This window comes from Benincasa hispida, chromosome 8 (assembly GCF_027475165.1).
Source record: "Benincasa hispida cultivar pf3 chromosome 8, pf3_genome.v1.1, whole genome shotgun sequence".
Taxonomy (NCBI): Eukaryota; Viridiplantae; Streptophyta; class Magnoliopsida; order Cucurbitales; family Cucurbitaceae; genus Benincasa; species Benincasa hispida.
In genome coordinates this window covers 17881127-17904591 of record NC_143485.1, presented here as the reverse complement: position 1 = coordinate 17904591, position 23465 = coordinate 17881127, and the positions used below count along the sequence as shown (strand labels likewise).

The 23465-nt window shown below is 33.5% G+C and overlaps 3 protein-coding genes across 11 annotated transcripts; 2 read left to right on the top strand and 1 right to left on the bottom strand.

Moving 5' to 3' along the window:
* Window positions 1–1647: 1647 nt before the first annotated feature.
* Window positions 1648–8088, top strand: THIC (thiaminC). Of its 9 annotated transcripts, none has more exons than XR_005483341.2 (7): window positions 1648–1851; window positions 2604–2911; window positions 3010–3137; window positions 3467–4293; window positions 4772–5454; window positions 6022–6134; window positions 6332–8088. XR_005483341.2 is itself a non-coding variant. In XM_039038409.2 (6 exons), the coding sequence occupies exons 2-6, from the start codon at window positions 2604–2606 to the stop codon at window positions 6029–6031; spliced, it is 1950 nt and encodes a 649-aa protein (XP_038894337.1). In that variant the 5' UTR covers window positions 1648–1851; the 3' UTR covers window positions 6032–6239. The 9 variants fall into 9 exon arrangements, 3 of the variants coding, with proteins under 3 accessions (XP_038894337.1, XP_038894338.1, XP_038894339.1); XR_005483340.2 differs by having other exon boundaries at window positions 6022–6141; XR_005483338.2 differs by having other exon boundaries at window positions 4772–5448; window positions 6332–7704.
* Window positions 8089–10749: 2661 nt separating this feature from the next.
* CYP86A1 (cytochrome P450, family 86, subfamily A, polypeptide 1) lies at window positions 10750–14165 on the top strand. The gene is made up of 2 exons (XM_039038414.2): window positions 10750–11684; window positions 13013–14165. Exons 1-2 carry the CDS (start codon window positions 10963–10965, stop codon window positions 13839–13841), a joined length of 1551 nt encoding a protein of 516 aa, XP_038894342.1. The 5' UTR covers window positions 10750–10962; the 3' UTR covers window positions 13842–14165.
* A 543-nt stretch (window positions 14166–14708) lies between these two features.
* Window positions 14709–21595, bottom strand: PHT4;1 (phosphate transporter 4;1). Its single transcript, XM_039038413.2, has 10 exons — window positions 21032–21595; window positions 19922–20029; window positions 19415–19570; window positions 18675–18890; window positions 18319–18528; window positions 17887–18024; window positions 17344–17445; window positions 17187–17252; window positions 16992–17076; window positions 14709–15061 (listed from the first exon to the last, which is right to left on the bottom strand). Exons 1-10 carry the CDS (start codon window positions 21431–21433, stop codon window positions 14964–14966), a joined length of 1581 nt encoding a protein of 526 aa, XP_038894341.1. The 5' UTR covers window positions 21434–21595; the 3' UTR covers window positions 14709–14963.
* Between the last annotated feature and the right edge of the window lie 1870 nt (window positions 21596–23465).

The following is a 23465-nucleotide window of genomic DNA, read 5'->3' as shown; positions in this document are numbered from 1 at the left end:
AAAACTTAGTAGATATAAACTTAGATGTGTTTAGAATACATTTTCAAGTGTTTAATTTAATAAATAAATCATTTTAGAAGAAATTGAAGTGCTTAGTAACCGCTCATAATAACTTTTCAAATATATTTAAAATTTAATGACTAAATTTGTAATTGATTTAATTTTGCTTCCAATGACATTAAAAAAGAATCTAACTATATGAGGATTGCTTAATATTTAAAACACTTAAACATTTCTTTAGGATGGAGTGTTCAAATCTTTAATTTTAAAAAGTGTCTAATATCTTCATAAACATAAAAAATTTGTGACCAATAAATTTTTGAACTTAAAAAGTTTCAATTCAAGTTTAATAGGTCCTTCAAATTTCAACTTTGTGTATAATAGGTTTTTAATTTATTCGATACTTTTTAAAATTCAAAGATCAAATAGACACAAATTTGATAGTTTAGACATAAAATTTAATTTTATATCTACAAAATTAGTCAAGTTTCGAAAATTAAAAATACGTATGAGGCTTATATTATACATAGAACTAAAAGTTTAGGGATTTATAAGAAAATTTTTGAAGTTCATACAAACTTGAAAGTTTGAGTATTAAATTTGCGATTTAACAAAAAGAAAAAGAAGTTAAAAAATACCATTTTTGTCCATGCACTTTCTATTTTATTTTATTTTAGTCCATATACTTTCAAACGTTCAATTTTATTTTCTGTGGTATAAATATTAAAAATGATGTCCATTGTCAGTTTATAGTTACTTTTTTGAAAAATAATTTAGTCTCTATAAGTATTTTCTTTATAATTTTCTTGTAGGAAAATTATTAATTTTAGAGGACTAAATTTAAGATTTATTGAAATTACAAAGAAAACAATTTAGATTTGAGGCAATGGAAACAACACAAGAATGAAAACAATGACAACCTAACCTCCTCATCCAGAATAATAGGGAGAACACTAATTAAAAAAACATCTTTTCTGATCAAATAACAACATTAAGAGGATGTCAAAGCCGCAAAGGCATGAGTCTCTTTGTTCTCCTCTCGAGCAACATGACAAAGACAAAAGATATTAATAGACTTGTCATAAAAAATAATGTTCCTAAGTAAGAATTTGAATATAAAAAAGGAAGGAATCCACCCCATTAATGAGATTAATGACCTCCAACCATGAGATTCAACCTATAAAGGTGGATTTGGAACCCCCCTCCCCCCGCTTGATCGCTTTTAAGCTCTATGATGATCTCAACTTCCAACAAATTAATTATCCATTCTCCTGGGTGAATTTTCAGCTACTCAGAGGTGTAGGACCTTCATGATCACAAACAATCCAATTAAATCCTCTTCTGCCTTTCTTATACGACCATGCAAAACTCAAATTTAAATATTAAATTTGTATTTTAACATAAATTAAAGCATTAAAACTAAATTAAAGAAGTCTACCCTATTCAAAGTTCAAAACAATATTCCAAATACAGGGACTAGATTTGTAGTTTAGTGAAAGAAAGGAGAGAAAAAAATAAATAGAAAAGAGCAGGAAAAAAAAAAAGAAATAAGAAAGATATTTATTATTTGTGGTTTTTTTTTCCCCCTTTTTGGGACGAGTGATGTTTGGGATATTAAAGTAAAAGAAAAAAAAAGATATTTTGATTATCAGAGTCAGAAATATCTAAACCCGGAGCTTCTGCCACGTGGACATCCTTTTCATTACCTTTTATAAAGTACGAATTGGACATTCGTCACTCTGCCCCCTTATATAAAACCCAATCCTCTTCCGTTTTTTGTATCATCTCACTCTTTGCTCGAACCGCGTGTTTAACAGATAAGACTCAACTCCCAAGCATTTTCATCGCTAGGTTCTTCCGAAAACCCTACATCTTTTCCGTTTCGCCTCCTTAATTTTCATATTTCTGTAACTTAATCCACTCTGAAACTACATTTTATGCACTCCGTTGTGTTTTGAATCGATTTTCTGTTATCATTCTTGCGTTTTTCTCGATCGGATCGCTTTGTTGTAGTCTTTTGTTGCATGGCCTGCTGAGTTCGTTTGATGATTGTGTTTGCGCTTGAGTTTTCGTCGTTTGGCATTGATGATGATGGATTGTTTTGATCGGCGAATGAACTGATAATTCTGTATGTTTTAAGGATTTTGTTGGAGCGTATCGTGTAGTATCTGCTTGTTTTTTCTATTATTCTGTGATTTTTCTTCCACCTGTTACTTGAAAGTTAGATTGTTCTCTGTTCATTGAATTGTATTATGGTGATGCTTTTTGTTTTTCTCTCATTTCGTTGCCTATTGTACCTGAAGATTTTCTATGATGTAAAAATATTGTCGATTTTAAAGCATTTTCTTCGAGATCTTAGACTGAGCCGTCTCATGGAGTCTGATTTCGAAAGACATATTAAGACATTTAAGATGCTTTTTGTTTTTTATTTTTCTATCTTCGGTATGATGGAGTCTGATTTTGAACGACATATTATGATATTTATGAAGCTCGTTGTATCTAATTCTGAAAATCGTTTTTAAAGTCCAAGAAACTTTTCTTTTCCTTCAATGGTAGGATTTTGACCATTATTATTAATTTTTTAAAAAATTTCTTGATCAAAGATGGCGTCAGTTCATGCTACCATAACACCAGCTGTTGGTAAGAGTGGGAACCGTTCCCATGCTACGAAACCACTTAATACTGCCTTCTTGCCTGGGTTTGACGTGGTTGGACGTGTTTCCGGTGCATGCAAGGACTTACACCCTTCGTCCATTACGTTAGCTCCGAGAGCCACTTTAACCTTTGATCCCCCTGGAACCAGTACGGAGAAAGCCAAAAGCAAGAAACATACAGTTGATCCTTCATCTCCTGATTTTCTGCCGCTTCCTTCATTTGAACAATGTTTCCCAAAAAGCACAAAAGAACACAAGTGAGTGAATCCATTGGGGTATTATAGTTTCATAGTTTTTATAACTGTTACAGAACTAATAGATGATGACCATACATTTACATTTATTTATTTTGCAGGGAAGTTGTTCACAAAGAAACTGGGCATGTACTCAAAGTACCCTTTCGTCGGGTTCATTTATCTGGCGATGAACCAAACTTTGATAATTATGACACTAGTGGTCCTCAAAACATCAGTCCCCGTATTGGTAAGATGATCGACTTTTAACTTTTTCTTGAAAAGACTCATTATTGCTATATTTGTGTTGTAGCACATATTGGCTTTGGGCCTATCTAGTGTGAAACTGAAATCTTTTATCTGTGGGCCTATCTGACTCCATAGAGAAAACTAAATGGTGGCAAGTACAACTGCTTTCTATGATGGAAATTAAGTCCCTTTGATATTTTGTTACATTTTTTGTAATCCAATACTTATTTATGATGCTTTTTAACTTCCATGATACAACAATGCAAATTAGCATACTTGTTACCTGTCTTTCAATTTACATTGTTTCTGACAATCAACAATGTTATATAGGATTGCCTAAACTTCGAAAGGACTGGGTTGATAGGAGGGAAAAATTAGGCACACCAAGATACACACAGATGTATTATGCCAAGCATGGAATCATCACTGAGGAAATGTTGTTTTGTGCCACTCGTGAGAAGCTTGACCCGGAGTTTGTGAGGTCAGAGGTTGCTCGTGGGCGGGCAATTATCCCTTCCAACAAAAATCATTTGGAGTTGGAGCCCATGATTGTGGGCAGAAATTTCTTGGTCAAAGTTAATGCAAATATTGGAAACTCTGCTGTAGCAAGTTCTATTGAAGAAGAAGTTTATAAAGTCCAATGGGCGACCATGTGGGGAGCTGATACTGTCATGGACCTCTCCACCGGTCGTCACATACACGAGACCCGAGAGTGGATATTGCGGAATTCATCGGTACCAGTAGGAACTGTCCCCATATATCAGGCACTTGAAAAAGTGAATGGAATAGCTGAAAACCTCACCTGGGAAATTTTCAGGGAAACACTGATTGAACAAGCTGAGCAGGGTGTTGATTACTTTACAATTCATGCTGGGGTATTACTTCGATACATCCCTCTAACAGCAAAAAGAATGACAGGAATTGTATCACGTGGAGGATCCATTCATGCAAAGTGGTGTTTGGCTCATCATAAGGAAAATTTTGCTTATGAACATTGGGATGACATACTTGACATCTGTAATCTGTATGACATATCCCTATCAATTGGTGATGGGCTGAGACCTGGTTCAATTTATGATGCCAATGACACTGCGCAATTTGCAGAGCTCTTAACTCAGGGCGAACTGACTCGTAGAGCATGGGAAAAAGATGTGCAGGTAGTGAATATAAGTCTCTCTTTCTTACATACATGCACATGCTCACAATCACACTTATGATAGTCATATGCATTTGAGAGCAAACCTTTTTACTCCTAGTTATATTTATTTGAAAGAACATCTCATAGTTGCGGCTTTTGTAAGAACCACTCAGGGCTTACCTAATAGTCAGTTTCATACATGTTGATACATTTGTGGCTGAATTGTCAGGAATTTAGGAACCTCTGAAGTAGTATCTTATGATTTCATCACCCGATAACTTTTTGTATGCTGGTTTGGCTGAGAGCTCCAATTTACAATGTGGCAGATTCTCTTCGCACAATTAGTTTTATGGGAATGTCCATTAAAAATATGAAACTAAGATCATCTTTTTCAATAACTGATAAATGCAATTAGTGTCTGCTATTTTCATTTTATGCTAGTAGGAAATGTTATATCTTCTGTGTTACTAACTAGTGGCCACATACTTGAGTTTCAGGTAATGAATGAAGGACCTGGACACATCCCAATGCATAAGATCCCTGAAAACATGCAAAAACAGCTTGAGTGGTGTAATGAAGCTCCTTTTTACACTCTTGGTCCTTTGACTACGGATGTAGCTCCTGGATATGACCACATTACCTCTGCCATTGGTGCTGCCAATATTGGTGCTCTTGGCACGGCCCTTCTCTGTTATGTTACACCGAAAGAGCACCTAGGATTGCCAAATCGAGATGATGTGAAAGCTGGAGTTATAGCATATAAGATAGCTGCTCATGCAGCTGATCTAGCCAAAGGTCACCCACATGCTCAATCATGGGATGATGCACTGAGCAAGGCGAGATTCGAGTTCCGATGGATGGATCAATTTGCTTTGTCATTAGACCCTATGACTGCCATGTCCTTTCATGATGAAACCTTGCCATCAGAAGGTGCCAAGGTGGCTCACTTCTGTTCCATGTGTGGACCCAAGTTCTGCTCAATGAAGATAACCGAGGATGTGCGGAAGTATGCTGAAGAACACGGGTACGGGAGTGCAGAGGAAGCTCTGCAGCAAGGGATGGATGCTATGAGTGCTGAGTTCCTGGCTGCAAAGAAAACCATTAGTGGTGAGCAACATGGTGAAACTGGTGGAGAAATCTACTTGCCTGCAAGCTACGTGGACTCCCAGAAGAGGTGAAGGTTGGTTAGTAATCATAGAAACTTTCAGCTTTCTGATTTTAATGCTTGGTTTTCTTTAGCATAGAACGACCATTTGAATAAATATTTCTGTTAGTCTTCAAATTCTACGCTTGAAAGGACTTGGTACAAGGCATCTCATATTGCTACGTTCTTCTTAAGACGCATCAACATAGTACTTAATTATTATTTGATCTACATGGTAACAAATAGTTCGTCACATTTCATTAGATGAGGAACTACCTCTACAAGGTATGTTTGAAATGACTTTCTAAATTGTATTGAAAGATTTTTAAGCGTTTGGAAAATTTGACCCCATATTGTGGGTATGGGCGTAAAGGTTTTACTGTCCTTTTTCTGAAACTTGTGTCTTATGGATTGGTTACTTTGAAAGATCATTTCCCGGACTAGATTTTTGGCTTGAACTTGGAGTTTTATGACTTTATCTTAAAAAGTTGGAGTTTTATGACTTTATCTTAAAAAGCAGAATGCAATCGATATTGTTTCTCATCTTTTAGCAATTGCTCCGTTAATTCCTTTTGTTGATTCTTATGGTACACCAATATGCAGATGCTCATGAAGGAGAAAAGGGTTGGAAGTGCAGGAGACTTATCGTCGATGATTGACCGACCATAACAGAAAATCGATGCCTGCTTGAGTCTCCAGTTTCAGGCCATGGAAGAGTACAAAGTTTAGCTTGTCTTTTCCTCTTTTATTGGCTGTATTCAAGTTTGTCTGCTTTGTTTATCTATCTGTTGGAACTAAGAGGAAGTTATCGCTTTGCTTGATGTTTTGACTCTGTCCCTTTCATTATTTTTTAAAAAATTTAAATCGTATATTAACTTAAGAAACGCACCGGGGGTGCCTCGACCAAGTGTAGCTCGTTCGGGGGCTAACTGGTCAGAGGCTGAGATAGTCCCTTTGAACCTGAACAGGATAATGCCTGCGTAGGGAGCGTGCTTTTCTGTTTTCTGTATACAGGGATGGCGCTGCTACGCTGTTCGTGGCTATCGTTTTGGTCTACGGTCCATTTGAGCATACATTCATATTGGTTATTTGCTTAACCTGATGAAAACAGTCGGAGCAACTGAAGGCGGGAAATCCAAATCTCCTCATTTACCTAAAAATTTATTAACTGTTTTAACTGAAATGCGAAGATTCGTTCTATACCCTTGGAATTTCCAAGATGGACATGGAATTGGTAAAGAATGACTTCAAAAGGGCCGATTTAAGAGTCCGTTTGGATTCATCTTGTGGTAAAAGTGTTTCAAAAAAATTCATTTTTATTTAAACATTTTTTTAAAAAAATTATTGAAAATACACTATTTGGAATGGTGGTTTTAAATTAAACATTTGAAAATGCTTCAAAGTTAATTTGTCTAGTATTCAAATCTCTCACCCATTTAAAAAAAAAAGCCTTCTTCTTTTTCCCCAAGAAAAGAAAAAAACCATATTTAAATGTGTATATTTTGTCTAAAAGAGATAAAACCATGATATTTGGCTATGTAGAATAAAACCAGTTTATGGTGTTATGAACACCATTTTTGAACTTTTAGAAGGGTAGTAGCAAAAGGATATAGTAACTAGATTCGGCAGATGTAATAATAATGTAACAATAACATAGTAATCAGGTTCAGCAGATGTAATAATAATATAGTAATCAGGTTTAGCAAATCTAATTAAGTTTAGATCTTGCTTTCAAAGTCGATTATATCTAGTGGTCGTTTAATGATTGATTATATCATTAGATGAGTTTATCCATGATACATTGATAAATTTTATGCAATTTTTTTAAAGAAAAAAAGTTCTCTGTGGAATTACCTTTGAGGCAAACAAACTTTAAAAGTGAATAATCAAGTGTTAGAATTGATTTCGGGATATTTTAAAAAGTTGAGCTGGAAATGAGCCATTGGTTAACAGGCAAGTTTGATTAATTCACAGTTCATTTATCTCTATATTATTTTTCTTGAAATTATATAATAATTTGAAGGATTTAATCTAATTTAGAGAATTACTTAAACGATGGATAGCCAAACTTACTTACCAAAAAAAAGCCCAAGACTTTGTATCAGTCTTTGCATGTGAAGCCGCTTGAATTTCAAATCAGAAATAATCCTTCTTTGAGATATCTGATCATTAAGTTTTAATCAACTTTCCGCGATTTTTGTGGTTTATGAGATTGAGTTCATTGGATGTTGTTTATTAGCCAAAGTTTCCGAGCATAGTTTAATGTGATGGCAAATTATCATCCAAGATCGTTTCCTTAATTGTTTAACAATTCTTTAATTTCAACTTAACTCTTCGTCCAAAGTTGTTCTTGTGTTGTTTTTTATTTAAAAATAAAAAATAAAAAGTCTCATACCAGGTAAAAATAATTACGCCCTCGACACTTGTATATCATGAATTTATTTATTTCTATGGGAGATTTTCTTTGAACCTAATTTAACAAATTCTAATACTTGATTGTAAACATAAACGGTCTACTAGTAAGACTTCTGTTTTTTTTTTTGGGGAGAAGAGTTTATTGGTAAGAAACTTTTACAGTTCAGAGATTAAAATCTCAAATCATGTTTGTGGGGTGATATTCAAATATGTACGTTTATAAGCTTATTAATGACCAAATAAACCTTTAGATTCGATCGAGTAATTGCATTTACAAGATTCAAAATCCACACCAGTATTTAGACTAACCTTATTTTAATTCATCAATTTTCGGTCTATCTATATTTTAGCTTTATAATTATTTTGTTCTTCTTTATATATATATATATATACACACACAGATATACATACATATATAGGGTAAACGACCATTGACAATGTAAAGGGGAGTAAGCAAAATTCTGTTCCTTTTTTAATTGTTTTTTCTTTAATTTTAATTATACAAAATACTCATTCATATATGTTTAATGATTACAGACTTTAAAAAGTTGCATTTTTATCCTCAAACCTTGAAATTTATTCCAGAAAATAAACTTGAACTTTAAAATTGTCCCTAAAGATATTCTTTTCTTTAAAATTATTAAGAGAAAAAACTTGATTGTTGATATGTATGAGTTAGAAGGCATACATAATATTATTTAAATTTTTTCCTAAAAGTATATTATTTACGACCATATAAAGAAGAAAAAAAATTATTATTACTATTTATTTCATCTCAAAGCTATCATTAAAATCAATTACATAATAAATTATTATACGTCAAACGTTGGGTTATTTTACATGAATGATGTTGCACATATGTCATTTAATTTTCATACCTTTCTAGTTGTGATCTCCAAGGGTATTTTTAAAAACAAATTTCGAAGTTCTAAATTTTTTAAAAAAATGAAAATTTTCCAATTTAGCTAGGATTTTACGACCAAAGTTGAATCAAATGGTAGATTCCAATATTTTTATCACTTTTATTTAATGCCTCCCATTTAAAAAAAGTTTTATAAGGGTAATTGTAACAAAATCTTAATTTGTTATAAATATTACAATGTTATTTCTATTACTTTGTTTAATTTGGGCAATACATTGGAAGAGGAAACCCTAATTTCCCATGGCAGTTGGACCAAATCTAACCAACCAAAAACCTTTGTTTTTGTGGGCAATTAAGAAAATAAAAGAAAATGTTAGGGCTTGTTTGGCACCCAAACAAAAGCTCTTATTTCCCCCATTGGCTTCTTCTTAGGTGCATCCATTGCCTTTCTTAGTAGGTGGAAGAAATTTTGTTTACTTAGTTTTCTTTTAATGCAAGAAAACTTTACACAATTGCCATGTTTCATTAGTTACACTGTTGAATTTCTTTCCAAATGTGGCTTGATTAAAAACCATTAGGCTGTTTTACTTTTTCCCCCTTATTAATTAATTGAATATAGGGTACAACTCTACTTACTTTTTAAAGATCAAAGATATGAGATCAATCCTTAATCTCTTCCAAACTTTTTTTTTAAAGTAAAATTGGACCTAATTGTTTGCATGTGTAGGAATAACAACCCTCAAAATATCTCTATAATGGTATTATATTGTCTACTTTGGAAATAAATTCCTCATAGCTTTGTTTTTAGTTTCGCCCTGAAAAGATCTTATACCAATAGAGATAGTTGTTCTCGATTATGCACCCATGATCATCCTCTTATCTATCTAATGTGGGACTTTGGTCGCATTCTCAATAATCCTTCTCTCGAACAAAGGGCCACCGAGTCTCCCCTCAAATAGTCATCCATCCGTCTAACTCTTATTTAGGTGAACTTCTCTTCACTAGAGCACACTACCTATCTGATCGAGTGTTCAACCACGGATCACATCCATGACTACTTTTGAGGTTCCACTACATTTTTATTCAACACTTGAGGATTCTACCAACATTACTAAGTCAAGAGCATGGTTTTGATACCACTTGTTGGGAAAAAAACCTCCCTCCCAATACTGCCATAGGAATTAGCAGACAAATTAAAAGAAATCAATAAGTTTAGGAAACACATGAATTTGCATGGTAAACTTTAATATCGGAGAAAAACCATAACTGACCACAAAAAAACCTATTAAATCACTAAAATAATTATGTCACTAATCAGAATTACGAAAGCACTCTCTCAAAGCTTTTATATTACTCACACTCTTCAATCCCACTCTCAAAATAGAGAATACAAAAAGAAATTTAAATAGAATTAGGACACTCAAGTTTAAAGTATTTCTAACTGAGATAATTTGAAACCAAAGACATAGGATCCCTTTTATAGTACTTGAAACCCATCACTTTCTTGAACTTTTTCAATTTGAAACAATTGCACTTTTAATATTCTACCAAAACCCAACAACTTTCATGACTGTTGAGAATGCGATCAAATTTTCACATTGGTTAGATAAGAAGATGATCATAAGTATATAAGTGAAGACAATTTTCTCTATTGGTATGAGACTGTTGGGTTGAAACAAAAAACTCCTAGGTTTCAAAATGTTGCACTTATAGTTTTTAGTTTTCATTTGATTTATAAGTTTTAGGATATTACATTTTGACCCTTGAATTATGAGTTAAGTTTCTTTTTGGTTAATAGGGTTGAGGGTTTTACAATTTTACCCATGAATTTTCACTTGGACAACTTTTAGCTATTTGTGTTGATTTTTTATTAATTAATTTAAAATAAGTAAAATAGTTTTTATTAATTTAATTGATAAATTCACATTCTAATTAGTAATTATTTTAAAGTAGTCGATGGTGACCAAAAGTGATCATTAATTCAAAATTTAAGAGTAAAAATGTTAAAATAAAAAGCGGAATGAGACATAATATATTATATTCTTTCATTTTTTTATTTTTTTTTTTTAAAAAAAGAAAAGATGAAGAATTGTAAATGTTTTCGTGTGCATGTGAATATTACAATGGTTGCAAATTCCAAAACCAGCTCTTTTTCAAAATTCTCAACAACCATTCCTAAATTCTTCCCCAATTTTATTTATCTTTCACTTTATAAAATCCACTCTTTTTCTCTCCTCCCTTACTAATTCCTTCCTCCTTCTAATCCAATGGCCAACGACGTCGTTTTCCCCTTCCCCTTCCCCTTCCCCTCCTTTTTCCTCATTCTCATTCTCTCCTATTTCATTTGGTTCCATTTCCTCGCCCGTAAACTCACCGGTCCACCCGTTTGGCCACTCATCGGCAGCCTCCCGGCTCTCATCTCGAACCGGCGTCGAATCCACGACTGGATCGCCGGAAACCTCCGCGCCACAGGCGGCGGCGCCACTTACCAAACCTGCACGGTGGCGCTTCCATTCATAGCTAAAAAGCAAGGATTTTACACGGTCACGTGCCACCCGAGAAACATTGAGCACGTGCTTCGAACCCGGTTCGAAAATTACCCGAAAGGACCCGACTGGCAAGCGGCGTTTCACGATTTATTAGGGCAAGGGATTTTCAACAGCGACGGAGAAATTTGGTTGATTCAACGGAAGACGGCGGCGCTTGAGTTCACGACGAGGACGCTCCGGCAGGCGATGGACCGGTGGGTGAATCGGACGATAAGGACGCGATTATGGTGTATATTGGAGAAGGCGGCGGAGTATAAAACGGCGGTGGATTTGCAGGATCTGTTGCTCCGATTAACATTTGATAATATTTGTGGGCTAACTTTTGGGAAAGATCCACAAACTTTGTCGCCGGAATTACCGGCAAATCCGTTCGCTTTGGCATTTGATACCGCCACTGAGGCCACTCTTCAGCGCCTTCTTTACCCTGGTCTTTTATGGAGGTCTTTATTTTTATTTTTATTTTTTTAAAACCTCTAAATTATTATTAGAGAAATTTTTATAAATAAAAAAATCTAGAAAATATTTAGACTTTATAGCAAAATGTTCTAAAATAACTTTGTAGTTTTGAAACTTTTTACTATAAAGTGTAAATATTTTTAAATATTTTTTATATTAAAAATGTCCCCTATTATTATTATTATTATTATTATTATTATTATTATTATTATTATTATTATTATTATTATTATTATTATTTACAAATAGCAAAAACCATCTAATTAATAGTTATAATTATAACCTCAAACTTTTAATTATAAGAATGAATCTCAAATTTATATTAGTGTTAAAATTAGACCCTCAAACTTATATGGTTGTAAAAATTATAACAATTATATAAAGCTTTGAGGGTCTAATTTTAATATTTGTAAAAATTTAAAATTTTAATTTTTATAATTAAAAGTTTGAGGGTGCAAATTAATTTTTATAATTTAATTGGTTTTTCTGTTATTAAACTAAATTAAAATGTTTTGTCTTTTTTTTAAAAAATTAAATAGATAAACATTTATTCCATTTCTAAATTTATGTATTTGTTATTTACTTATTATCAATATTATAAAATATAAAATACCAAATCAAAATTTGAAAAACTAAAAAACTAATGTTCAAAAACTTATTTTTGAAATTTAGAATTTGGTTAAAAAGTCAATTCTTGTACTTAAAAAAGGATGCAAATCATAGTAAGAAATTAAGAGAATAAATTTAGTTCCTAAGAACCAAAAGCAAAATTCTTTAAAAAAATACTAAAAAGTAAAAATAAAAAACAAAATGGTAACCAAACGATATTAAATCGAAAAAGCAACATAAGTTTTTCCTTCTTTATGCAAAGTTTACAGTTAAAATAAAAACAATTGCAAAAAGTTTGAAACAACGAAATAGCATTTAGACTAAAAGTTAAATATCCATCGATGTCAGTGATACACATAAAATATAAATTATACCATGAATATGAATACTAACCATAATATCTTGATAAAAAAAATAGTTTGGAAGTAAAACCAATTTAATTATTAGGTTAATTAATTTTAGTAATTTTTTTTTAAAAAAAATTAAGGATATTTGCTGATATCGAGATACTATTCGTATAATTGATATACGGATATCAATATCGATCATATTTTAATTATTGATTTAGACCCTTATATTTATTTAGTGTTATAATTATTATCTTAGATTTTCTTTTGAGCTGAATTATATTTTTTGATTGCACCTGATCAATCATGCATGTAAAATAATTGACGTGTATAAAATTTTGACATTCTTTTGTAAGGTTGGAGAAGCTTTTGGGCATGGGAATGGAAAGAAGGTTAAAGAAGAGTTTAAAAGTAGTAGAAGAATACATAAACGACGCCGTTGCAGCCCGTAAAGAATCTCCCTCCGACGACTTATTATCACGCTTCATGAAGAAACGCGACGGTGACCGCTTCTCCGCCGCCGTGCTCCACCGCATCGCATTAAACTTCGTCCTCGCCGGCCGAGACACCTCCTCCGTAGCTCTCACGTGGTTCTTTTGGCTCGTAATGAACCACCCACACGTGGAGAAAAAAATCCTCTCTGAAATCTCAACAGTCCTCCGCGAGACACGTGGCGACGATCCACGCCGTTGGATTGAAGAGCCGTTGGTATTCGACGAAGCCGATAAATTGGTGTACTTAAAAGCTGCGTTGGCCGAAACGCTGCGTTTATACCCTTCCGTACCGGAGGATTTCAAGTATGTAGTGGCTGATGACGTGTTGCCAGATGGCACTTTTGTGCCAGCTGGCTCGACCGTGACGTATTCGATTTATTCGGTCGGGAGGATGAAGAGTATCTGGGGGGAGGATTGTACGGAGTTTAAACCGGACCGGTGGTTGTCTCCGACCGGGGACCGGTTCGAGGGGCCAAAGGATGCTTATAAGTTTGTGGCGTTTAATGCTGGACCGAGGACTTGTTTAGGAAAGGATTTGGCTTATTTGCAAATGAAGTCTGTCGCCTCCGCCGTACTGCTCCGGTACCGGCTAGCACCGGTTCCCGGTCACCGGGTGGAGCAGAAAATGTCTCTTACTCTTTTTATGAAGAATGGGCTTCGTGTTTATTTGCATCCTCGCCGGCTTGCCTAGGAGGGGTGTTTTCGTCATTTCATTGGAATTTCTATTTCTGTTTTTACCATTTATATTTGCTTTTCACAATGCACGGTAAAAGAAAGTTCGGTTCTTTTAATACTGCACAGGGTAAATGTGTCATTTTCTTCATCGTCATGAGGGTATAATGGTCAATGGGTTGTCTTTTTTTAGTTTTTATTTATACGTACATTGTTGGTGGTTAGATTGGGGAGTGGAAGTGTTTGTAATTGTTGTATTTGGTGAATTGGTGGATCTTACATACCATACATAAATTTTACATTAATGCCAAGTGGAAGAGAACTTTATGTATTTTCTCAGTTATATTTGATGTTACAATCATACAAATCAATTGTTATAAGTACTATAGTCGGTGAATATTTGTATCATTTGCTATATAGAATGACTAATTATGATTAATCAAAAACAATTTTTATGCACCTCAATTATTCTCACGAAACAACCGTTTGACTTTACTACATTTGTTTGCCAAATTACCTTGTAAAATATTAAATTTTAGATAAATGACAACTATGACTTGAACTCATTTCTTCGAAGGCCTTTATTATTTTTGTAGTTCTTATTAACCACAAGACCAACTTAGTATAATTGTGATTATAAATAATCTTAGTTTTTGAGTTTTATACGTTTCATTTATGTTTTGAAGAATTAGACATCCAAGACAAAGATTAAAAAAAATAACCAAAGCGAGCATAACTCAACTGTATTAGCAATCAAGAAGTCTACAGTTTGAATCCTCTACTCTCTAGTGTATTTTAGAAAAAAGAAAAGCACTTCAAATTGTCTCATAGTAACCTAAAAATTATTACCTCTGACTTATTAGGAGATCAATGTGAAAATATACACTGGACAAATGATTTATTTATAAATATTTACTTAAATCACCAAAAATATTTAATGTGGTAACCAGTAGGGGTGAAAAAAAAATCTCTTTTTTTTCCAAGGATCAAAAACCCTCCAAGAGAATCTACTATACAGTGGGCTTTGCTTTCTAGCAAGATCTTTCCAATGTTTGTGAGCAGCAATTTTTCCAAGAATTAGTTGGGAAATGAGGGCAGGGGTTTGTGTAGTGAAAGAAGGTCAAAAGATTCATCTAGAAGGTTAGTCCAATATTTTCTCACCCGTTGAGAAGAGATTCCAAACCACTGTTCCAACCAAGTACAACCCAACTGAAACCTTGAAAACATCATCCCATGAACCTGAAAAGTTTTTCAAACTTATGTTTTCACATCATATTTCTAGGAGAATTTAAAGGGTTTTTTCAAAGGTTGCTGTAAATAAGAAACTATCTTATGAATACAATTATATATATCGAAAAGTTTAGGCCATGTTTAATAGCTATTTGGTTTTCGATTTCTAGTTTTTAAAACTTAGGTTTGTCTTCTCACCATTTTTTTTATAGTGATTTTTAGGATTTTTTAAATAATATTTGAATTCATAGTCAAATTCTGAAAATAAAAACAAGACTTTAAAATCTGTTTTTCTTGTTTTTAAAACTTGGCTTGGAATTTGAGAATATCTCTAAATATGGATGACTAAATAAAGAAAATCAAAAGTAGAAGCAATATTTATAAGCTTATTTTTCATAGCTTAGTAGTTATTAAACATTTTGGCGATGAGTCAATTTTAATTTTAGAAGTTTGATATTATCCATTTAGAAGCTAAATATTAAATAAATGTTGCAACTAAAAACGTACTTGAATAAATTATAAAATTAATACTTAGTTCTGTTTAATAACCATTTTGGTTTTTAAAATGATGTTTATTTTCTCACCATTTTTGTATAAGATCTTCCATCTTTATTAAGGCACCATTTGAATTCTTAGTGAAATACTATTTTTCTAAAGCTATTCTTTTAAGACCCATTTTAGTAATCATTTTGTTTTTTGTTTTTAAAAATTATGTTTATTTTCTCTCATTTTCTTACCAAAGTACAAGAATTGAATACTTGGCCAAATTCAAAAAACAAAAACAAGTTTTTCAAAACTATTTTTCTAATTTTCAAATTTTAGCTTAATCCTTTAAAACATGGGTAAAATTTAGATAACAGAATAAGAAAATTAGAGATGGTAGAGGTATTTGTAGGCTTAAATTTTAAGAACTAAAAAACAAAAACTATATGGTTAGCCTTTATTTTCAAAATTTGGCAAAATATATATATATATATTTTTTTTTAAAAAAAAAACCTTTTTCATATGTTTGATTTTGTACTTGGGTAGTGGTTTCCTTATCATGATGAGTGTTTTAGGGTTGAATGCTCTCATGATCGGACTTAAAACAATTTTATGGCTGGATGAAGCTATTTCTGTAGCTTACAGGTAATGGCTTTCTTATCGTGACGAGTGTTTCTTACGTTTGTTTGAAGTATTTTTCTATTGAGTTAGTGTGCTTTTTCATGATTTTGTACCTAGGTTTGTATGTTGCTTTTCAGCGTTTTATTTGTTAAATTTTGTGCTATATATTAGTCGATTCTCATGATAATTTTGTATTTTTTTTTTTTTATGAGATATTGATTTCACCACTTATATCCAAGTTTGAAGTTAAACTCGGATGAAGTTGAAAGTTCAAAGTTAAACAAGTGTAAGGTATCAGAGGGGATGATATGAACCGTCCATGCATCAAATTAATAATTATATTTTAGTTAGTAATTTTAATGTAACTTTCTGATTTTTCAATTTTATCCTTTCTAAAACATATCAAATAAAAGATTTTTTACCATTTTACTAAGGTTTATGTGACGGCTATATAAAATCTGACCATTAGATTGTACAAAATAGTTTTTGGATTTTGAAGTTGGGGATGATATTTTTTCTAAGTTGATGACAAAGTTTCATCACCACCTTTTTTTGCAATTCTTGATCTAGAGTTGCATGTTTGAGCATTCGGATAAGATTTAATCAACTTGTTTGTGGAGTGTTCAAACCTTGAGTAGGAAAGTAGTTCTCTTTATCTCTTGGTTCTCAATCAAAAGGTAATCTAACTCTAATACTTTCCTTTGAATTGATGTCAATTGATTTGGAGGTTTTAGAATTTGTTGGTAGGGGTTCAAACTAAAGGGTTCCTAGAAATGGCTAGAAGTGGTTTTTTCTTCTTAATTAGAACTATAATATTGGAAGAAGTAGAACTAACCGTGTTGCAAGATGTAACCTGTAGCCGCTGTCCCAAAGACACCTGCTAGAACTCCAGCTGTGTTCGATAAACCAAGTAACACTCCCTAAACAGATCATTGCATCAATTACAAGCTCTTCCCAATGGAAGATCAATGGCAAGCAATCAAACTAAAGGAACTGTATGTCTCTGAATGACTTGGAGCCGAAAACTCACAGAATATCGTGGTGCAATATCTTGGTGGTTCGAATATAGACCGGATTGAGAGAATGCATCAGTTCCCTATTCAAGTCGGCGCATTGAAGTAAATGTTGTATGTTTATCAATAAGCACAGGAAGATATGGAAAGGAAATTTCAAAATGTAAAGCCAACCTGGCTGCAGGCCATGCACAAAACCGCCATCGCCGGAGAATCAACATGGCTCAACTGGGTCAAGAAGAATGCAGGGCCAAGAAATCCAATACTTTGCATAATCTGAAAAGTACAGAATTTAAGAAACTGTTCTTCAAGCAGCAGAATAAGAGGTTCTTCCAATCTATGGGGTTATGCACAATGGCCTATAAGAGTTGAATGCAATAAACCAAGTGAAGGGAGAAGCTTGAAAGTTGTCATGAAATTGAACTATTTAATGCTGCAATTATGTTAAAAGACCAAGTGTCCTTACCTGGTATAAACTTAAGTTCTAAAATTTTCTAGTGATTTACAAGATCTCAGGGTGAGAGATCTTATGCTGAAATTCTGCAGTGTCATTTTCTTCTTAGCAAATATGATATTCACCAAGATCTCATGCTAATTTTAGAACCCAAATGAGTGTTACGAATATGTATTGAAAATTAAATATACCATAACCTGTTGACTTAAGTTTTTCAGTTCAGAACGTGAAGAAATATGGATAATAGAAATATTCCTTATTACCTTTCGAACGGTAGTCACTGAGAGGCCTCTGCTCACAAGTGTGTCGGCGATCCAGCCTCCAAGGTTTGCAGAAAACGCCATTGTTAACCACGGAAGAACACAAAGAAGGCCAGATTCTGTTAGATTGAACTTCAGGACCTAAGTGATATTTAAAGATTCCAAATCAAGATTTACATATTTTCCGTACCAAGGAAGCAAATAAATACAATGTCCATATTACAGAATCATATATAATTTTTTTATGACAATCATTCCTACGCCTTGATTCATTTGTAATCTTCATTCGTTGAGCCTTGTCTATTCTTTCATGCATGTCAATGAAAGCTAGATTATTATTATTATTTTTCCATTTTTTCAAGAGGCAGTAGAATGACAGGCTGTTGAAAGAGCTGTCTCAATAAAATTTTACTATACAGTAATAAAAAGAGTTACCTGGTGATAGTATGTTGGCATCCATGTCAATAGAATAAATGTCCCCCAATTGTGACAAAAATGAGAAACTATAAGAGCCCATACTGGTGCTTTGGACAAGATCAGTCCCCAAGGTATAGTTTTAACAGGTTCCTTGGAAACACTATTTGCAAAAATCAGCTTCTTTTCTTGTGGTCTCAGTTGAGGATCATCAAGTGGTGAACTGTGTGCCTATAGCCATGACTCAAAATCAATCACGTGTCATTGACATGTTTCCAAGAGAATTTTTTGAATCAAGACAGACCTTTTACAGCTTATTCAACAATAACAAAAGGATTTAGACTGAGTTATATTTCGTTGGTAGCAGAGTTAGACACCTTATTAAGCCACACAGCGAACCAAACCGCACCGAGAGAGCCAAAGGAGAAGAAAACTGATGGCCATCCAAACTGATGTATTAAAAATGGTGAGAAGGCAAGGCCTGTTACTGAACCAAGGTACATCCCACTATAAACAAGTGCTAATGATCTGCTTCTTTCTGCTACAGGAACCCATTTGGAGAGTATATTGTTCATGGCAGGCATTGCAACTCCCTGAAAACAAGTGAACAACCTAAGCTAATGTTTCTGGAGGACAATTCTTCTTCTTCTTCTTCTTCTTCTTCTTTTTTAAATAATGTAAAAACATGCAAAATACAAGCCTAATACCAAAAACAAAATAATAATAAAGAAAAGAAAAAAAAAATAAAGAAAAAACACCAACGAAAGAAATCGGAGAAAGAAATCAAATTTATTTCCAAAACCCTCCTATATTTCTTCCCTTGAAAAAGGATGAATTCTCCATAAGTGTTAAAATAAATGAAACATTGAATGAACCCTTATCTTTAGCTTAAACTTTTAAGTCAAGTGATAGTTTAACCAGGTATCAAAGTAAAAGATCCTAATTTGAAGTGAACCTTTGCAGTATCATTTCCGCTCCAATTGATACTAATAGTTATGTATTGAGTTTTGTGCGTCAAGCTCACATGTGAGACGGAATGTTTACATATTTAGAAGATTATTCATACCCTGTTTATGGTTTAAATTTTTGGGTCTAGTGGTGATGTAATGAGACAAACCTCACCGATCCCCATGAATGCACGAACGACAAGCAAGAAGGGCAGGCCAATTTTTGCTGCTACAGGTGTGAGAGCTGTGGCAACCGACCACCATATCACACCAAATCCCAGAACCAGCTTTCCCCCAACTGTATCTGCCCATATCCCACCAGCAATCTGTCATCAACCATTGCTAAAAGTTAGAAATAGAGGAAGAAAATAAAACAGAGGTCTCTCTCTCTCTTTTTTTTTGGGGGGGGGGGGGGGGGAAGAAGAAGGATTCCTAGTATGAGATGGTGTATCTTTTGTTAAGAGACAACTCTATTAGATGAAGATGTAAACATATGGATGAAACAAATAGATGTGGCTTCTTTTGTTGGGTTTGGATTAATTGATTTTGTCATCATATTTTTTCAATCCATAACATTGTTTAGATTTATTTTAACATATACACTAAAAGAGACTCTTGGCCAGTAATTCAGAGCATTAGAACAATTGAAAGCTGCCAAGTTTCAAGTTTGTGTTTACCTGAGTGAGGAGATATCCCCAGAAGAATGAGGATTGTATTAAACCAACAGTTTGTGGATTCCAATTATACTCTGCTGACATCGGAAGTATAGCGATGCTCATATTTACCTACATAGATTGAACAAACAGATGTATTCTATAAAATCAATATGCCCCACTGGATATCACTTTTACTCCAAGTTTTATGTTTTCTAAACTTGAACTTGTTCTACCCACAATTTTGAAATAGGAGTCAAATTTCTAAAACAATAACAGATTTGTAAATTAAAAAGCAAAAAAAAAAACAAAAAAAACAAACAATTAAATAAATTTATTTTTTAAGATCATAATGATAAAGACACTATAAAATGCAAAAGTTCTTACTAAAGAAGAATATCCACTGTTTTCCTCAAAGCATGAAAACGCATAGTCAATCATTACAATGAAAACAGCTGAAAATTAGACTAAGTTTTAAGTTTATGTTAATGACTGGGTTGACTTTTATAAAAAGAACAAAAAAAGAACCATAGCTAAACTTTTTTATTTTTGTTGCAAAATGTTTAAATCTTATTTAGATTCCTCATCCGTTCCACTTACTTTTATTTATTTTATTCTTTTCTTAATTTAGAGTTCAACAACGTGTGGGATAGAGAAATTCAAATCTCTGATATCTTAATCAAGTACATATAATTAATTATTAATTAACTAAAACTGTGTTCACTTTTGCCCTTATTTTATGTTCAATATTCTCTTTTAGCTATCAAACTTTCATCAACATCCATTTGGTCTTTCTTAATTTGTTCATAACTACAAGTGTACCTAATGAAATGTGAAATTCCTATTAAAACCAATAAGAAACTTAAGTAAGCAAGTACCAAATCAGCAAATCTAAAATATAATAATTCTTATTTTTAAAATTATTATATATCACTAACACAAGTCTTCAGACCATTTCACTAAAACTTAATGAACAGTACACAAAACTCAACTCATCTAAACTAAAACCTAAGCTGTGTGTATTAATTAAGAACAATCACCTCAACTCTACAATACACTACAATACAATACCTAACATATAATAATGTTCATTTCACGCCATTAAATAATTGGAGTAATCCAGAGCTCACTCACTCTATCCATATTGCAAAGAAGGAAAGCGGAGAAACACAAGGTGACGATAAGCCATCGTTTAGGGAACTGTTTCCACCATGGAAGTTCATCGCCGAGCTCTTCTTCTTCGTCATCGAGCACCGATTTTCCGATCGAGCTCTCAAACTTCATCGATTTCGGAGCTTTGTTAGACACGTCGTACGGCTTGGACTTGACATCGGTCCAAAGCCTCCAATTCCCTCTTCCGCCGGAATGTCGTGGAGCAGAAACCTGTAAAACGAAGCATCGATCCTCTGGAAGAACAGTGAGGTGAAATCGTGAGGGAAATTTGAGCCTCCGATCTGAGAGGGAGAATTTCTTGGAGGAATCGGAGGGACTTGGAGGCGTTGGGGAGAAAGAGTAAAGAAGAGCTCCGGCGCTCATGGCGAAGTTCACCACTTCGCAGGCAGTGGCAGAAATGACTGAAAAAAAAAGGGAAAAAAATTGAAATTAGAGGGAGAGATTGAAAGATATTAATGGGCAATTGGTACAAGACTTGACACGTGGCATTTTGCACAGAACAGATTGGGTTGTGTCCCCCAAAAAACATGGAATTAACGGAAAAGTTTTTCTCCTTTGTTAAAAAATATCAATAATTGTTCTATATAATCTTTTTAGTTTTCAATGTGTCCTAAAATTTCATAGAATTAGTTTTTTACGAGACCTTTTTGGGCAAGATTGGGCCCGAGATTAGGGTTAAAAGGTAATGAATTCAAATTATCCAATCATATAAAGGACAAAAATACCCTTACTTATAAAAAAACTCAATCATATATACGAAAACCCTTCAAACGATCCAACTCCTCAATTCGCCTGAGATATCCATGCTTTCTCTATGAAAATTTCCTTCTCCACATTTATTTGCATCCTTAAGCTTACTTATTTTGCAGGTATTTCTTTCTTTAAGTATATTGTTTCATTTTTAATTAGAGGTTTGCTAGGGTTTTTGAATGTATCTAAAGTATATGGATCAATACTCCTAACCCTTTCGAAATTTGGGTTGATGATGGTGTATGTTGCAATATTTGTTCCTTTTTTGTGTATATAGTCTGTTATTGATGCTTTTCTAGAATTTCCCCAAGTTATTTCAATTAAATTTGTTTGAATCTCGGTCAAGATTCAATGAAGTGGGTTTGAGATCGTTTGGATGTGTACCGAGATTGGGTTTAATACCTTTGAGTTTAGGGAATTTTGTATACGATCTCAAGGTAAATGTAGCCCAAGTTCATTCCTGAGATTTTATACAGAATGGAATCAAAACCCTAATCTCGCGGCACGTTGGTGTAAATGGCCCGAGTTCTTCTTTATTAGGGCACGATCTCGGGTGATTTTCCATCGAGTTCTTCCCCGAGATTTAAGTCAAATTCCAGATTTATGTGTAATGTTTTGTTGTCGTTTTTCCTACTTGATTGTTGTGTTTAATGTATGGCTTGTGGTCTGTGTGACAGATGGCATTGGTGACTAAGATTCTTACTTCTATTCATGTTCCAAAAAATCTAACTTGTTGTTCTCATCTAGCAAAAACTGTTGGGATTGTTGTCTTAATTCTCCTAGAGTCTCATTGTTTTGTAAAGATGCACGTTGCTTAATGAATAAAATAAGTGTTATTTAATTATGGCATTTACTCATATCCAATAAACAAAGCTCCTTGGTTATCTTATGTGAACTTAAGCATGTATATGTCATATACAAGTGGATCGTGTCTTAAGTGATAACCTAAATCGGTCTGTAGTATAAGGATTAAGGTGGGATACTTGATCCTGTTGACACTACGGATATAGCTGTTGGATTTTATGTCCTAAAACTCGTAGTTTGTAAATTAATAAACATATTATGTTTTGTTTTTCGATAAAATTGTTATTGAAATTGTAATCTTGAATCCAATAAACTAAGGTCCTGAGGCTATTTAATGTAGTTTGAACTTTATGTAATAACATAAATGTGGATCAAGTTCAAATATATAGCCAAAATGGTCTATAGTATATGAATGAGGTTGGGCGCCTTATTCAAGGGACACTATGGATGCGGCCCATTTTGTAGTTAGTACAAACGATGTGATCCTAAATCGTTCATGTGGAGACATGAAAGTGGGGGCATCCTATGTAAAGAGTTTATATAAGACTGAACCATGAAATAGTCACTTTTTACGTTCTAAATACCATTTTATGTATAAAACTGACTATTTTGTTAATTAATGACCTAGGTAACTTAATCTTAATCCTAAGCTAACTATGAATTCCTGTTCACTCGGAATTATCCTTAGATTTGCATAGGTGGGGGCAGCTCATTATCACTGGCCCAATAAGCCTCCCATTTCAGGGGTAAGATCAGGTGGATAGCTGGGAACATAGGGTGCAAGACGAAATTCACTCATACCCATTATAGGGATAGTAAATAGGTTGTTCCTTTTAGTACT

Excerpts from the sequence above, each read along its gene's own strand:
- THIC (XM_039038409.2), top strand. The coding sequence starts at position 2,604 with ATGGCGTCAGTTCATGCTACCATAACACCAGCTGTTGGTAAGAGTGGG. Across the intron at positions 2,912-3,009 it reads AAAAGCACAAAAGAACACAA|GGAAGTTGTTCACAAAGAAA; the intron begins GTGAGTGAATCC and ends TTTATTTTGCAG. Across the intron at positions 4,294-4,771 it reads CATGGGAAAAAGATGTGCAG|GTAATGAATGAAGGACCTGG; the intron begins GTAGTGAATATA and ends CTTGAGTTTCAG.
- CYP86A1 (XM_039038414.2), top strand. The coding sequence starts at position 10,963 with ATGGCCAACGACGTCGTTTTCCCCTTCCCCTTCCCCTTCCCCTCCTTT. Across the intron at positions 11,685-13,012 it reads TACCCTGGTCTTTTATGGAG|GTTGGAGAAGCTTTTGGGCA; the intron begins GTCTTTATTTTT and ends TTCTTTTGTAAG.